We start from the raw sequence: 18,680 nt of genomic DNA, 5'->3' as shown, positions 1-18,680 counted from the left end.
AGTAAACTCGAGGGCCGAGAGGTAGCTTCACCCTATGTAATCCTAGTGTCAATGACATTTCGTATGCTTTCGACACAATTGTAAGCGAAATACATGTCATGTTTTGCATACATTGCCCTGTATGACCCCTATAGACTTTCAACTTTGTCCGTATACTCGTACTACGCCTTCGTTGAGAGTCAACATGGCGGATGTACCAGTAATCGATTTCAGTGCATACTCTTTAGGACGAGACAAAGTGGATCCGGAGAAGCTACAGAAATTGGTTGGGGACATTGACAGTGCATTTCGCACAAACGGTATAGCATACATAGTCAACCATGGCGTTCCCAGAGAGCAGGTAATTACAGCATAAGTATACTTGTGAGCTCCACGTCTCTTTAAGACAAACTGCTATGGCAGTGCCTAACCCCAGGCAATGTCATAAAATCAACAAATGCAGAAGCAAGGGTGGGATGGTATAAACTTATTCCTTTGCCGATTTATCTGATGTCGACTTTGTCAATGTTTATCCGGCAATAATATACCGACTACGTCCACAGATTAATGATACACTTGGTTACTTTGGCCATTGCTGCGAAAACGAGCCCTGCCACTCCTTGATGTGTTCTGCTGGGACACCACTCCAATGACCAAGCTACCCGAGTGGCAGAGGCTACGGATTCGCAGCAACTTTGGCCATAGACAGTCCAGAAAATTCTAGACTGCTTATGCTTTGGCGCATTAGGTAATCAAACGAATCAGATAATAGGCCCAACACGGTGATAAAATTTAGGGGTGGACCATTTGATATCCTGCGGGGAGGGGGTGGGGATGGGTCTGGAAAATTATCGAAAATAAAAGATTCCCAGCAAATTTCAATACAAAAATCAGCCAGAGAAGGCTTGACAAAAAAAAGATGATAGGTGAAAGGAAAAAATCCATCACAAGTTACTTTCTGGAACACATTTTTTTATTTTCAGGGCCCATAATCTTTGCCCAACTTTTTGTTCAGTTTGTTAGCCTGTTTCTTTCCACTAATGTAATTTGGGATGTAAACAAAAGATAATACTAGCATCTTACATCTGTGATTGTTGACAACTATATTGTGGTCCTTTACATCAGGAATAACAAACAAGAATTCTATAATTTAGGCAGCTTTCATTGGTACGTAAAATTTGGAATACTCAGCGAGCATATGACAAAAGAACAGTGATTGTTTACCATGTGCTTGCTCAAATGCACAGTTTAAAACAACGGGCAATGACAAATATTTAATTTGAACTGGATGAACTTTAATAACTTAAACCATAGACCCTATGCTTAAACCCTCACCGCGGGTATGAAGGAACGCAGCTAGCATAAACATGATGTTTATCTCATTTGAGTAGAAAAGGTTAACAGCCTCAAAGACAGCTCTGCAAAAAATCCACGCAAAGCAGTAATAGAGGAAACTTTTCGACACGTTGTCATGTTTCATGACCCCATGAATATCCATCGAATGCTGCTTTAACAAACGCTAGACATTTCGGTCGTATATGGGCAAAACTGGTCGAAACTTATACCAACATGCGGCAGACCGCGGGCCCCACTTTCGGCCATGGAATTCAAAATCACGTGTTTACTGACTAAATGAACTTAAATAATTTAACGATAAATTAACTTAAATAACTTTTCAAAGATAAAACTTCACCGACTACATTGCTTCACAGATGAAATTTTCATTTCAATACATGCTTCTGATTGGTATATTTCACAATCAAGAAAAACTATAAATAGGACTAAGAAACTTCGATTTCAATATTTAATACTGCTTTGAATTTTAAGTGTATTGTAATAAGGCCACCCAGAGACGAGGTCAACGGTGGCTTTTAAAAAGGGTATTTTTGGTGTTATTCAATGGTAAATTCAGCTGATCATCTTTGATAAATATATATTGTTGTTTTGAGATGTTTAATAGGTAGAGATACCTAGGATGCAGACATGTCATCTTTCCTCAGATCATGTGAGTTTATTTTATGACCAGAATTACACCCGATTCCTGAGGCATAAACATTTTGAACATATGTACAAGTATTATGTCCAAACTGATTATGATTATGTAATGTACGACATTTTCATTCTCGCGCAGTAAAGGACTCTGTTTATTTAAAACCTACCAAAATGAGAAGTGCAAAAAAATGGCAGAAATCAGAGAGTTGAAGAGACTTTATATATAATGGATGAGATAAAAAAATAATTCTACCTCATCAATCTTCCAGACCCACCCCCACCCCCGATATCAAATGGTCGTCTGTTCCCCCCCTGCGCCTACGCGCACGGACGTGTGTATATGCACCTACGTAAGACGAACCTGGAGATGTGTCTCTCAAACTCGGTCGAAAATCACAGGAGATGAGCATTTTTGAAGCAATGGGGTATCAGGAGTGAATTTTCGTGTGATTTTCGGCCGAGTTCGAAAGACACATCGCCAAATAAGCGTGAGCAACACTTCTTTCACCTCGAATAGGTAGGTGGTGCCAACGTCAATCAGTCGATCAATCAATCAATCAAACTTTATTATACTCAACTCACACTGACATATAGTGTGCTATGGTACATTCCAAAATTGGACAAAGTACAAAACTGAACACTTTCAGAAAGGACAACAAAGTATTTAACTCGTACAATAAACAAACTGTTTAACATTGAGAAGGCCACTGGGGTCAGCACAAATCAGTGTTCTTCAAGAATATAGCAAGATCTAGAAAATTATATTCCATAACCATTTTAAGGGTCTTTTCCTTTTTTGTAACACTGGAACAAGTGAAGTAATCTGCTTCACTTTCCGGGAACAATAAGACTCGTTCAGTAATAAACTTTTGACATGAGAATAACAAATGAAACTCATCATCTATTTCGTAGCTATCACATCTGAGATAAAGTCAACCATTCAAATGTAATTTTGGCTTACTTTCCCTAGCAAATTCAATACTTAAACGATGATCACTCAATCTAAATTTCGGTAAAGCTCTGCGAAGTGTAAAATTTGACCAACCATTAGAGTAGTTTTCAAAATAAAATCCAGTCTTGAAAGTTCTGTATTTACGCAATTTCATACCACCTCAATTTTTCCTTGAATCACTTGACATATTCTTCTTCTAAGTGTTCAGATACTAGCTTGATATCTTCCTCTTTATTTTCTCAAATAACTGGGTATATAATGTCACAGAGTAAAGGAGTTTAAAACATTCAAACGATTGTTACAATGAATAAACTTACCCCAAGGGGAAAGTAGAGGTGCCCAACGTTCAGTGCGAGGTGAATGTGGAATTTGCGCACGCTTATATGTTCTGGCGATGTGCTGTCGAGCTCGGCCGAAAATCACACGACACAGATGAAGTATCAGGTATAAATTTTGAGAATGAAAGGGAACGATCGATGGATACGTGATAAATGAACTTGCTCATTTTCAGTGAAATGGAACGTGGAAGATGACATGGCATATACTAGTAATTCATGTAGCCATTTGGTTTCCTGACTTGGTTCGTAGTACGAGCATATACACACGTCTAAGGGGCACGTAGGGGTGGGGTGTCTTGTTCTGATTATCACAGGACAGGTACAAATACTGGAGAAAAGGAAATCTTTACAAAACCAGTGCAAAGATAAGACCAAGACAGTGAGTAACCAAGGTTTGAATTATACATCTTTATTGGCAATATCACAGTCCAAAGTATTAATATGAAATAAACAGTACCATAATCTAAAAATTGACCAATTGTTAGGGGTTTGTTAGTTTTCAAATTCAACTACAAGCCTTTTAAAACCAAACTCCAAAATGTTGATCACCCGGGATGAACTTACTAGTTCGCTAGAGCTGAATTGCGTCATCATCATGGACGGCAATATCTTCAGATCATGTACCGCAATTCTTTTGCATTTGAAGGTTTTCTACTGATGTATAAAAACATTTCCTATGTTATCAGCCAGTGTTTTATGGTTTTTCGGATGAAAAGTCGACCCAAATTTGGTTTTTTTTCCGTAAAAAGGTGACCTATCAGTACACATTTCCATTTAATAGTACGGTACTCATTCTCCCCAACCCCGAGATTTGACCAGCACACTAGTAAACCATACACTCGCAATGTCTCGCATAGTATTATCAAATTGTAAAGGAATGTTCATGCTGTTCTGAATCAGGATTAAGGGGAACTTCAGACCACAGTACGCGTAGATGGAGTAAGTATATAGATCAGGCGACACAGGAATTAACGTTGCGCTCGAAACTCTATTTCCCCAGGTCAGCCTGATGGCTGCCTGGGGCAACTCTTAGCTCCGAGAGCCTGGAGATATGCTCACTCCAAGGCCCCAAAATCTGACTCTCAAATTTACAATACTTTGTCGACAAGAAAACTTGCCAAACCTAGTTTTACAATGATTGATACGTAGTGTGTATGAGACATGTCACAACACCATTGTTTGAAATCCAAGCTGTGAAAATATGAAAAGCGATACTTAAGAGGTACAGTTCTGATAAAAGTTCGACTACATTGTTTTTCTATTGTCCAACCTTGTGTGAGACATTTCATGCATAATCATAGGAATTCACGAGACACGCGGGTGCCTGGAATGGCACTGCCATTGAATTTAAACAAAAGAGACTTGAAAATGTAATTTGCCGCCAATTTTGAAGAATTACACCTCCGATAAATCGTGGGAATTCAAGCCCAAGTGGCGAAATGTTGAAATTTGGCGAATTACTAGAATGAAGATTTACAGTAACCGGTACAAATTATAGAAACATGACAGTATCGTATAATTTACTCTGTTTAATGTGCACGGCTCTGATGGACGCATGTGCTTGAGACCCCCTAGCTCGTGCAACTGCTTCAGTCTCAACTAATGGTGTCAAAATCTCTACTGTAGATCGACGAGGCCTTCAGCCACTTCCGGCAATTCACTCAGTTGCCGACTGCAACCAAGCAAAAATACGCTAGAGAAGAAAACGGACTCGTCGGCTTCATAGGATTGGAATCGGAAAAGTGAGCTACTTTTATCAAAACTTTGGGGTACCTCGTCTATGCGATAGTAAAATGCTCACTGGAAGTGGTATAAAATAGGTTATTAATAGGTTATTAATTGAAAACAATTGCAATAGAAAGACATTTGCAGTCTTTGCCTACAGTCCCTTTGAGCATGGATGTAAAAATATTTTTTACATCCATGCTTTGAGTATCCAGTGTGGTAAATACAGTAAAAGGGGTGCCATAGCCCTGTCTAGGTAAAGCAGAATCTGTCTTGGAACCAACTTAAGAACTTAAGCAGTATGAGTCTCGAAAGTTAATACTTAAACTTTTGCTCAAACTTTCCTCAATGAAACTTTCAACCATACTCTTACCAAAACAAGAATAAAAATCAGGGATCACCTTGCAAAGTTTGGTACTAAAGGAAAAAAAATACCTAACGTTTCCGATGTTTGAACTCAGGCGCCATCCCAGTGTTAACTCTAGGGGGGAATTATTTTTGTTATTTTCGAAGAACTAAGACCGTGAAATTTTGTTTTGCTCCAGGGGCTTTAAAATGAGTCCCAATAAGTGGTAGATCAGAGAAGAATTGTAAAAATTTGAGAGTCCTAATATCAGTCTGCGAGGCGCATTCTTCCTGAAGGACAGCTATGTACTCTATGAGGTTATCCCACGATATCAGCGCTTGGTTGGGACGTATTGCCACGAGTGAGGGTGCGAGCCGCATCACACGAGTCGAAGACGAGTGTGATGCGGCGCGCACCCTCACGAGTGGCAATACGTCCCAACCAAGCGCTGATATCGTGGGATAACCGATTTATCATATGCCCATGACCGTATATTTATGTAAAAGGTAATTAAAAATAAAGAAATTTAATTAGTTTTTGTCAGTCTTTCGAAGGGACTATGTTTTTATATTCTGCCGCTGGTCTGAGCGCATTGATACATGTTTGTTTACAACAGCTGATCAAGTCGTCGATCGCATCGTGTCGAGTGTATACGGTCTAAACAGGATTATTTCAGCGCAATTTACAGAAAGGAATGGAGCCAATTTACTAATTCTGGTCACCGTCCCGGTGTTCTGGTGGATATTTATTACACGGACAATATTGTAAGTTTGAATTCACTTTAATAACTCTTGCTGAAACATGGCTGACGTGAACAGGAACGACGAAGTAGCGCGAAATACAACAGATTGTAAACATCAACTTTTAATTTTCTACAACAACCTGTCCTGTAACTCTCTTTAGATCTGAAATAAAGGAACTTTAAATTCATATGTGCTAGTAATATGTTTCGTTTTATATCGGTAAATTTTGATTGAATGCAAGATGAACATCATAACATCAAAATCGGAAATAAACAACAATTGATGACGTATAACGTGCCGTATCAGACTGATATTTTACGTTCCACGTCACGACGCGTCAGAGGAGACACGGATACGGTCATGGGTATATGATAAGGACCTTTATTGAATGCTGTCCAATTTCAGATCAATTTTGACGCAATCTGGTTTTAATTCATGTGAATAATGTTGCCATTTGTTAATGAAATCGAAAATAATAATTGTTGTGTTGCTGTTGTTTCAATCATATTAATATAGTTACAATAGAAAAAAATTAATAATTTGGGTTCAATGGCTGTATTACTTTTTAAGTACTGAGCATGTATAGTCCTCTTCTGGGTCCGTTTGTACTTTTAGTGCCAGGGTGAGTGACTGATCATGGCACGGTTGCTGATGCTAATAGGGTGGACGATACAGTCGTTGCCGATCAAAACTCAAGACTGCAAATTGTTTTGACATTATCAGTTCGAATACTGGATAATGTGATGTAATATATGCACAACTAAAAACCTGGTTTTTGTTTCAAGTGCGTATATAGGCCTAAAAAATTTAAAACAGACGCAGAAATGCATTGTGGGATAACAGGGAAAGCCTATTGGGTATAGTGCGTCACGATAGTCATCAAAGCCTAATTTTACTGTGTTCCTTTACATTTGTTGTCAATATATTGTCAATATATATATATATATATATATATATATATATATATATATATATATATATATATATATATATATATATATATATATATATATATATATTTGAAACGACACCCAAAACAAGTTAGTGTTCTTAGATGATATTGGCAAATAACAATATAAACGTGAATAACAAGCAAATTATTAGGCTCCGTGTGATTATCTTACATCTGGTACAAAGTCATCGTCAAATAAGAGGTACGATTCTCTTTTTTCAGGACGAGTACAAGCCCTTCAGCAAAGCCTGATCTGAAAGAGGTGTACAACTACAGTCCTAATATGAAGAAGGAGGTGATTATAACACATGTCTCTTTGTGATTACATGTTTTTCTGCTTTTTTCTGATGTGTACCATGTTTTGTATAGATATGTACAGAGCTTGTGTTGTGTAGTTTGCACAGCTACTCTACGAATACGTAATTTGAAGATAGACAAATATTTTGAAAGATTTTGCATGCATAATCATAATTTGTTCGTATATAAGCATTCTTGTGTTATCTGTTTCAGCTGATATTCACAGAGGAAGTTGAGAACGCTGATAAAACGTTGTATACTGTGTTGAACGAGCTGAGAAAACAATTCATCCGGGTACTTGAGCTCATCACATTGGCTTTGAATATCGATGTGAGTATAAGCACGGCAAAGACAATTATGTTAAAAGTGATCTTCCCAATGTGGTTGGAATTTCACAAACGTTCTGAGGCCAAGATTTCACAAACATTCTGAGGCTAAGATTCAAAAGTTAAATTGATGAACATCTTTAACTGCCTCTGCCGTTGTCTGTGGGGTTTGAATTTGTGACTCACCTTCCTAAACGAAATTTTTTATTTTTTTGAAATGTGGTAACTGAAAAGTGACCCATGCGGAACCCACATGCTTAGAGTATATTTCGGGTGCTTTACCAACTGACCTAATGGATCAGTCGGACTTTCTGTGGTCTTTCCTGTCTGGTATATGGGGCTCATCATTTCATTTGCGTGTTTAGTGAGTTTGGGCTAAACTCATCACCTAACCTTTGTTTTCTATTGATGATGGACGTGGAATAAGGGATTGTTGTACCTGTAGCATACCTGGTGAGTGTGTAAAAGCCCACAATGCTATATCATCCCATGTAAGCATGACATCAGCGAGAAGGAAGCAAACTATCAGAAAAGAACAGAAGTGGGTGAACATTCGCTTTATATTGGCACTCAGCAGATCCATTTTCTTTTTTACAATTTCAGGGCTATGTCCTACACAATTTGCACAAAGGTATTGTAGAGGACGTGTGTAAAAACAACAATTCCCTACTCCGCTATGCATTCTACCCGGGAATACCAGAAGGCACCGAACCAAAGAAAGGACAGTTGAGATTCGGTGAACACAGCGACTTCGGTACAGTCAGTTTTGTTGTGACCGATAATGTGAGTTGCTTTGAGGTAAGTGTTATATTGTGATCGATTTGTCAGACTTTCTATCAAAAATAGACCAACTTCCAAATAATGAGTCTGTTTAGTGTTCCAGATGGATCAGTGTCGCTTGCCCAAATGTTTCTATTAAAAATGCTGATATTGTAACAGTTCTGAAGCTTATAAAAGAGGTTAAATTGAATTCAAATATTATTTCACAGAGAATGGAAATTACAAAGAGCGTACTCATCTCCCATTTCCAATTCCGTTCCAGTTCCAAAATACCTCAGGTGAATGGTTGGCTGTTCCACCTATGCCAGATGCACTGATAATGATTGGGTGCAATTCACTGCAACGTTTCACATCAGATAGATATCGGGCTGTGGTACGTTCATACTTGTACGAGAATACATTAAATCTAATGATCTTCAAACAGTGTTACCATACTTTGAAAGTTATTTCGCAATCGGTTCCTCTGCTGTGATTTCTTATTTCTTTATATCGAAAGGCTGACAACTTTCTTCTGACATGTGCACCTTCCCCCTACTTTGATCAAGCCACCCAGAGTATGTTAGTTACAAGACTACGATCACTGCACAAGTGTTAAGGTTACTAAACACTTCATAATTTAGACAGTTATTTTTTTTTTTCAGCCCCATCGAGGCGTATTTTCGGAGGGCCAAGATCGCTTTACAGACCGTCAGTCCATAGTTTTCTTTGGTTCCCCTGACGATGATGCTATCGTTGAAAGTTTGGATGGAGATCGGAAATACAGTCCTATTCCATTTTTGCAATACGCGGAACAGTTATTTTTGGCTGGTCAACAAAAGTAAATTCCGATTCCAGTACGGTTTTACAGTTGTAATAATAGGCAGTAAAAAAGTTGGAGTAAATTACTCTCTCTCCGCAATGGAGGAAATCAATATTACTGTTATGGATACCACCTCTTTTGTATTAATAATAATAATAATAATATTTTTATTGCTTGCTTGTAAATATAGGATTTACATCACATTTGTGGCAATAAAAGTGTGATACAAAAATAAGTTAAAATTTTCTTCAATAAAGATAAAGTATTACAGTATAATAATAGTAGCTAATAATAAATATAACTAGGTATTTCTTTGTTTATATAAAGTAAAAATATAATCTGCAAGTTGTTCATTAAAAGATAACTCTTGTTTTGTTAGTAGAGAAATAAGCTGATTTTCAGTATCGTCGTTTGGGAAATTGATTTTACTGAAAAAGTTCGTTCTTTGGACTTTGTATTTCTGACAGACTAATAAAAAGTGTGTTTCATCTTCAATACTGTTGGTGTTACACTGATTGCAGTATCTTTCAGTAATTGGGGTTTTTGGAACAGTGTGTCTCCCTTTTTCAATTGCTAGATCATGATTGCTAATGCGAAGTTTGGTGAGCAATTTCTTTTCTCACCTTGCAACTGTGTTAAGTAGGGTTCTAATCTAAAATTACGTTTTATTTGGCATACATTCTTAGTTTATTATTTTCATCAGTGATCAACTTTTTCCAAAAGACTTCATAATTGTTTGTAAATTTGTTTTCATTAAACCAGTTATAACTTTGTGGTGTTTAAGTGATGGAGCTTTATCAAGGAGAAAGTCCATTCCATTGTCTTTAATTAAAGCACTTAAACAGTTAAACCAGGATCTATTGTTAGTGTTGTTTACCATTTGCTCCAGAAAAGCTTCTTTAGCAAGATTACAATGTGGCAGTTGTACGATATGAAGCCAGTATTTAACAATGTTAAGTTTGATCTCAAGTAGAAGTGGGAATTGTCCTAGTTCACCCCTCACAGCGGCATTACAAGCTTGTCTATTACACTGTAAAATGTTCTTACAAAATTTGAGGTGAGTTTTTTCAATTGCTGATTTATCCCACTTCTTGTAATCCATGAAATCTTGTCCCCAAATCTCTGAGCCATACAGTAAAACAGGTTTAATGAAAACATTAAATAGATGTAGGGAAAATTTTATCTTTTTGTTGTGCAATAAAACCCTTTTTAAACTATACAAAGATTTTGCTGCTTTATCAGCCAAATTTGTAATTGTGTCACTAAAACACTACCGTTTGATTTAATTGTCAGTCCTAAGTATGTATAGCTCTTAACAGATTTGATGCATGTACTACCATAGTTAAATAAGTGTTTATCTACCAAAGGAGATTTACTAAAATTAATTGCTTGGGTTTTCTGTAAATTAACATCAAGTTTCCAATTGGAGCAAAATGTGTGTAGTGTATTTAACTCCCTTTGCAAACCTTCTTTTGAAGTAGAGATTAAGACAAGGTCATCAGCGTAAAATAATGAGTTAACTGGGGTATTATTCAACACTGGTGGTTGAGTATTTACTTTGTCTAGATTTGTTTTCAAGTCATTGACATATAAATTGAACAGACTAGGACTTAGAACACAGCCCTGTTTTACTCCTTTTTCAACTTTCATGCTGGGCGAGATAAAATTATTTGTTTTGATGTGTATTTTTGTGTTGGTGTACATGTGTTTTATAAGTCTGTATAATTTGCCATTAATGTTATTTTTGAGAAGTTTATGGAAAAGACCAACTCTCCATACCGAGTCGAAAGCCTTAGCAAAGTCAACAAAACAAACATAAATGTTCTGCTTATTGTTAATATATTTATGTATTATTGTCTTCAGGGTAAATATGTGATCTGTTGTGCGATGGTTTTTGCGAAATCCAGCTTGATTATTATGTATAATATGATTGTCATCTAAAAAACTATTTAACCTTTCATTTAGAATGTAAGAAAAAACTTTTCCTACACAACTTCCGACAGAAATGCCCCTATAATTTTTCGGGTCATATTTATCTCCTTTTTTAAATAAGTGTGTCATAATGCTTGTATTCCAGATGTCTGGAAAGTTGGATGTATCTAGAACTGCATTAAATAATTTAGCTAAGGGTTTACAGAGAAAGGAGGAACCATGTTTTAACAACTCTATACAAAACCCATCAATCCCTGCTGCTTTTTTACTTTTTAAATTTCTAATTGCTGATAACACTTCATTAGTTGTTATTGACTTATCCAGCTGCTGATTAGCCTGATTCTTAGTTTCTTCAGATGTTAAACTAGCAATAATTTGCTGTTGGAAATCATTATACCTGTCATTTTCAATTGAGCATGAATTTTTGTAAAATTCCATCCATGTTGCTGCTGAGACACAATCTCCAGTATTATTATCTTTATCATTATTTTTTAAGTACTTGATCAATTTCCACATATCATGTGAATTGTTGGCATGTAGACTGTTTAGTTTGTCTAAGTTGTTTTGCCAGAATTGCAATTTCTTATTTTTAACAAGTTTTTTAAACTTCTTTTTCTTTGTGTAATAGATAATTTTTAACTGACTGTCATATGGAGCTTTATTTAATAGTTTTGCTGTTGCTATTAGGTCCCTTTTTGCTGCATCACAGTTTTTGTCAAACCATTTTGATTTCTTCCTCTTTAAATTTTTCTTTCTCTGCTTTTGTCTATTGAAAATTCCACTGCAGGCTTTATCTAAGATGTCATTAAAATGCTTAGTTGCTGAGTTAATGTCAGATTTGTTATTACCAATATTAGTATTCAAAAATTCTGCAAAATCTTTTTGTAGCTCATCTGATGCTAATCTATCTGTGTAATTAAAAACAGATAACTTATCCCATTTCCATTTTTGGGGCATTTGTAACAAATTCACAGTATCTTTAACACTGCTTGGATTAAAATTTGTTAGTTTGAGAAGAGTAGAAATTTGACAGTGATCTGAGAAAATTGTGAAATTGTGTATTTTAAAATACTCAAAATTATCGATGACGTCTGTTGTTGCAAGACCATAATCTACTACACTGTTTCCATTCCAGTGGTAACATTAAATTTCCACAAATATCTCCAGGTAGTCTACCATTCATAATTCTTGTATTTGTGGTTTTACATAAATCTATGAGGTTTCTACCATACTTATTTTCGATCTTATCCATATTGCAGCGATTAAGATGTGTATCAACAGAATATCCTGGTGGAACTGGTATATGATTTGAGAAATCATTGTCAATAAAATCTGGCAGTAATCCTACTCTGGCGTTAAAATCCCCTAAAATCATGACAGATCCAGAACAGCTATATTTTGTGATCAACTGTTCTAAACGTTCGAAAAATGATTCAGACTTATGTTTGGAATTTTCTGGTGCGTTGTAAACAAAGCAAATAAATATATCCTGTTGTAATCTGAAAAAAACTTTTGAAAGTTTGCACCACACCATATCTTCCGCATCTGATGAACCATTTTTACACCCTTCTTTATAGTATTTTTTATCAAAAACACGATTGGAACTATTTTGGGAAAATTGGATGAGAGTAATTATTAGGAAAATGTAACGAAATCGAAATTTTTACAGCTGAAATTTTACAAAATGATAGAATAGTGTAAAATGTGGAATATTTTTCTCATCGAACAAAACAACGAAAGTACAACGATTTTTGCATACCTCTTACATTGGATTCATTTATGAAAACAGGTTCATTTTTGTTGTAAATATACTAAAGAAACGAGACAAATGCTTAAAATTTCTCTAATTGACGACTTTTGAGTCAGGGCACTTTGAAGTGCCCCTGACTTTTCGTGAATTTAAGGTTTCAAAAACATTAAATTGAGTCAGGGCACATTTTAAATGACCCTGACTGACTTAACTCTAAACCAATCGAAAAACTTCATTTTGTTCGAGGACAAGTGACAAACTGAGATTATTACTAATGTTTCAGTAATGAAGAAACTCCAGACAAGCTCGCATATTTTCATTCAAATATGAATATTGTTCAAATGTTTTGAGCAATATTGCATTAGATACTATCATGCACTGATTCTTACTCATAACATGTCAACAGCATTGTAAATTTTGAATAAAAGTTTAAAGATGGTAAGCAAATATGGTGAAAATTAGACAAATTTCTAAAATTTTCGAAAAATTGCGCCAATCCAATGATCCCAATTTAGTTCCAATCGTGTTCTGGAAAAGTGAAAGACCACCCCTCTGTTTTTTCTTTTTTGTATTTGTGTTTTATCGAAAACAGTAATGAAAGGTTACAGTGTTTGTCCGAAGGTTACCAATGCAGTTCTCAACATCCTCACTTGTTATGGTTGAGGAGGGCGGAGTTCGTTTTGTAAGCTTGACTGCTTTTGTAACATCACTGCAGCCATTACCCTAAATATAAAAGCTCGTATCGTGACTGAGCCTGATGTGACCACAATACCCGGGGTCTATGTGGGTCAGAAGGCAGAAGTGAGAAGTGAGGTCAAGGGCAAGTTAAGAGAAGAGACAAATAATACCCGCCATATCAAATCGACTGTACGCTGGGAGTTTATCATACGTCAGCTGTATAGATACTGTGACAGAGATTTATTGGAACATGGATGCTGTATTTGCATTACTGATAGCCTGAGCTTTTATATTTAGGGTAATGGCTGCAGTGATGTTACAAAAGCAGTCAAGCTTACAAAACGAACTCCGCCCTCCTCAACCATAACAAGTGAGGATGTTGAGAACTGCATTGGTAACCTTCGGACAAACACTGTAACCTTTCATTACTGTTTTCGATAAAACACAAATACAAAAGAGGTGGTATCCATAACAGTAATGAAGGGTTACAGTGCTTGTCCGAAAGTTGTTACAATGCTGTTCTCAATTATAAGTTACTATTGATAGTATTTGTATAGTTTTCCATAGCGTTTTCGTACTCTTGCATGACCCGTACTTTTGTACTTAACTTTGGACGAAGGGCGTAGTATAACAATCATCTATTGGCAAAATCATGTAGGACTTGTTTTCAACGTACGTAATGGCGCTTCGAATACGCACACTATTCAAACTATTGCCACCTCAAGAAAACCCTTGCACTTTGGAGAGTCCATATTCATTTGTGAACTGTGCAGCTGCTGTGCCCGTATCGTGACTGTGCCTGACGTGACCACAATACCGGGGTCTATGTGGGTCAGAAGGCATACATCAATTTCATACTTCGATCAGATAGTGGTGTCTTAAACAGGCTGTTTCGACAAAAACAGGTCGAGTACAGTTATTTGATATAATATACAACACTTTTCTAAACTCCCTTACACAAAATGGGGAATACTGCTAAACGTACAAAGATGTGAAAAAAAGCCGTTCAAAGATTCGGATTCAAACCCGCTGCCAACGTTACACCCGTCATGACGAGTAAAACCATGGATGGTTTGGCTGGCAGAGAGCTGTTCTTCAAATGTGAACTGTTCCAGAAAACTAGGTATAGTTCAAGGTATAGTGATTCCAAATGGGTACACAAGTCGGCACTAGGCCTACATCTGACTATTAAGAACGAAATATAGACTTTTCCATAAACTCAAGTCTGCACATTAAAAAGGCGATATATATATATATATATATATATATATATATATATATATATATATATATATATATATATATATATATATATATCCTCACATTAATTGCATAAAAATACACAATTCAGATTGGTCCTTTACTGTATTGACTCAATTGTGGCCTATGAACCCAAAAGCAGTATTCTTCCACACTATTATGAACCACATCTTGATTTCCGCTCCACGATGCTACCATGGTAACGCATCCAGCCGCTGTCGTAAACAACTTAGTGGTGTATGACAGTGCTATGAAATTTTGACCAGCTCTGGGTAGTCCCTTAAATATTGGTGATTTTGTATCTTATCAGTACATCTCGAAATCAAACTCGAGGACGTGGCTACAATTTCCTTATTTGTCTTTTATTGCGAGTTAGGCCTACAGTGCAAGTGGAATAAACAACTATTATATATTTTATTGCGAGTTAATGAGAAAAGAGAAATTAAAAATCTGAAAAAAAACCGAAAAAAACTTTGTAGTACGGCATTCTTATGGTCAGGTGAATACCAATAAACATAAAATGATCATTCCAACTTTTCCCCACACAGAAACTGGGCAGTTTGGATTATTCATACCTATCTTAATCCTACTGTTCGTAATGTTTATGTCGTAAACACATCTATCGCACACTTTAAACACCTTTCCCGGGTTCTTGAACCCGGTTGGTCAAAATTGGCTGTTCTGGCCTTTTTGACCACCCCTCTTAAAATGCTTGGATAGTTGACTTGGAAAACAATTAACATTAAAAGTTTCATTAGCAATTAAGCCAAACACCGGAGACATCATGGGCACATCATGAGACACGAACAATCGCAACAACACCAATTCAAAGAAAAGTCAAATTGGACTCCACGAACAGCAAAATACAAAAACCTGAAAGCTATCTGAAGCTGCTAAACTCGCACTTCTGGAGATACCCTTTCAAACAAGGAAACAAAACATGTCGCGTGCCCAAAGAATCGCGACAAACCAGCTTGCAAACAGTAGACCAATTACCATAAAAACCCTTCGACAAGGGTCGGGTTTTGTCTTTGTCAACACAAAAGATTACGTACACGAATGCGAAAGGCAATTACGCAACACTAAGTATTACACACAACTAGCCAGTGACGACACAGAACAAACAGTAAACAAAGTACACGAACCATTAAACAAAATGTACGAGAACAAACACATCGATCATGATACTTGTAATACCAGAAAACATAAAATCCGTACCCCGCAGTGGTACTTATTGCCTAAAAATACACAAACCTCGGCAAATTCACAGTATTATTCAAAACATAATTTACTGAAGTAAAGAAACATAGAACAAACAAACCGAACCACCAAACGGACTCACAACGAGACCCAAACATTAATATACTTGCCTCGCTACTCGAAGAGCAAGACCACTAAAATGCATTAAAATAATTTTTCACAAACACAAACTAAGGAAAGAATCTACACTGCGACTGATGAGAAACCACACTCGGGTTTCGAAACGCAAGCGTCAAAGGGCCACTCTATCAACTCTGTAACTCAATAGGTCCGGTTGCGTCTCGCCATACGCTTTCCCAACACAAACAAAACATTACCGTACACACTGATCCAAACTTCCCTACAAATATCCGAGGCGAAACAAACATTTTTGTTAACACAAACAATCGGATAAGAATGTAGGAACACATTTTTGAAACGAATCAAACACAAACTCGACACAAAAACATTTTGGATAGTTAGGTGGGAGCCTCTTTCACACTTTTTACATTCATTGCTCTTGTGTGGGGGTTGTCAACCTGATGTAATCGCAAATCCTCAGATTTCCATCTGATATAAGTATGTACGTACACAAGAAAAGTAAACTCATGAATTTTAATAGACGGGGTGGCTGAGACCAATTTCAATCAAGATTGGTCACAGCCACCCCGTCTAAGTCTGTGTGGGGAAAAGTTGTCATGTTCCCCCATTTTCAGTGACCCATTCGCCTCATTGAAGTTAAAATATGACGTTATCACCCGAAATTTTAAAAGAAATTAGGTACGGAGAAGTCTGAAAACAATGAAAAATCAGAGTACTTTGTAAAAGCAATGTCTTAATAGTTCATCTGTTAGACCAAAATAGCCAATACAACTTTATCGGTTAGACATCTTACATTTAAGATGCTTCTATGTAGGATATACGAATGCGTTTCGGTGATATGACTGCAATATGCTCTTTGTTGCTCATAATATACAATGTGTATACTATGATTTTATTTTTTATTTTAACAAAAACAACCAGACTTCTGGGTCCCCTGTGCTTGAATTGTAAAATCGGCTTCGGAACATAGGTATCTTTTGTTAATTAAGAAACTCAAAGATAGCATACCTACCAGGTCACCAGTGAAATGTATCACAATTCCCTCTCTCTCTCTCTCTCTCTCTCTCTCTCTCTCTCTCTCTCTCTCTCTCTCTCTCTGGCGGTACGAGAAAATTTAACGCATTTTGCTTGTGAGACTTCTTTCTTCCAAAGTTGAAATGTTTTACCAAAAATGCGCAGAATGCGAAAGAAGGTCGAAACTTTGAATTGAAACATAAAACTTTCCCTAAAATGGTTAATATTGCCCTTATAGCAGCACTTTTTCTAATATTTTCACGTTTGAGTAGCAGTATTTAATAATCGAAGTCGATATCTTATTAACAACATATTTGCTTCAGTTGCGCGGTGCTTATAGTGCACTCAGCAAGTTAGTGGACAACGTAGAGGACAGGTCTGGAACCAAAGTTGTGGCGTACAGCAGTGAACACTTCGGCCAAGCTGGGACTTATTGCAAGAATGATGAAAGTCCAGGCATTCGTCGTAATGCAAAACAACACTTCCCAAAGTAAAATTAGCGCTGTGGAAGGATACGGGGCTAAAGTGGTTTTCTTTGAACCCGGTGAAAAGGTAAACTGATTAAGATGTTTCATTCTTTCATCCATTTATTCATTCATACATATATATTCATTTATTTATTCATTCATTCATTCAGGTACGAATGTGCCTCCATATGTATGTATGTATGTTATGTTTGTTCGTTTGTTGTCGCTTGGTTAGCAATTTTACACGTTCATCATTGTTTTTTTGTTCGGTCGGTCGGTCGGTCGTTCATTCGTTCGTTAATTAATTAATTAATTTGTTTATTTATTTATTTATTTATTCCACGATTCGCTCTGCAATTCAGACGTCCCCTCTTTAATTGAACCACGGGACAATTACAGATCGGATGACAAACAAAAGAATGGAACACCACAGACCTATATGATTTCTAAATAACCTGCAAATTTCCATTTAAAATCTCGTTCTGAAATTTCAGCAGGTCCGACAGTCGTAATAGAGGGCTGGGTTCCTCAAAGGTGTAAGGGAGCCGTTACCATTTACGGCCTGCAACTCCTAAATGACGAACCATGATGAATTTAAGTTACCACATCTCTAACTCAGAAATTGTGACTGACCCCCCCCCCCCCACTTAAAAAGTTAAATACCAATACATGTATTTGTAAAATTTTCGTACTCTGCTACATTATCATCGGTTATCTCATGACGGTTGAAAGAGGTGAAACCAACAAAAATGAAATTCAAAGTGACAACAAAATACAGATATAAAAGCTATATAGTGTATAGCCATATAGTACAGTTTCACTTGGATGGGTATTATGACAGTGTTTCACTAGGATATCTGATCGGGCAGAATTTGAAAGTACAGGTGAGAACACAGGAGAGGCTGAGAGGGAAAGTGTCAGAGCGGGCTGTCCCCTATATTGGGAAATTTTGAGAAACTGATGCGTGCAATGGTGCAGTTTGATGCAATCTGAGAGGTGTTCTTACCTT

At 36.7% G+C, this 18,680-nt stretch overlaps 1 protein-coding gene across 3 annotated transcripts; it reads left to right on the top strand.

Annotated features, from left to right (window-relative positions):
- Positions 1-12,508, top strand: LOC139145336 (uncharacterized). Of its 3 annotated transcripts, XM_070716438.1 has the most exons (7): positions 4-340; positions 4,888-5,003; positions 7,250-7,322; positions 7,538-7,654; positions 8,254-8,448; positions 8,693-8,803; positions 9,072-12,508. In XM_070716438.1, the coding sequence occupies exons 1-7, from the start codon at positions 122-124 to the stop codon at positions 9,249-9,251; spliced, it is 1,011 nt and encodes a 336-aa protein (XP_070572539.1). In that variant the 5' UTR covers positions 4-121; the 3' UTR covers positions 9,252-12,508. The 3 variants fall into 3 exon arrangements, with proteins under 3 accessions (XP_070572541.1, XP_070572539.1, XP_070572540.1); XM_070716440.1 differs by lacking the exon at positions 4,888-5,003 and having other exon boundaries at positions 1-340; XM_070716439.1 differs by lacking the exon at positions 8,693-8,803.
- Positions 12,509-18,680: the final 6,172 nt, after the last annotated feature.

Source organism: Ptychodera flava, chromosome 12 (genome assembly GCF_041260155.1).
Source record: "Ptychodera flava strain L36383 chromosome 12, AS_Pfla_20210202, whole genome shotgun sequence".
Taxonomy (NCBI): Eukaryota; Metazoa; Hemichordata; class Enteropneusta; family Ptychoderidae; genus Ptychodera; species Ptychodera flava.
This window is presented reverse-complemented; position numbering and strand designations above follow the sequence as displayed.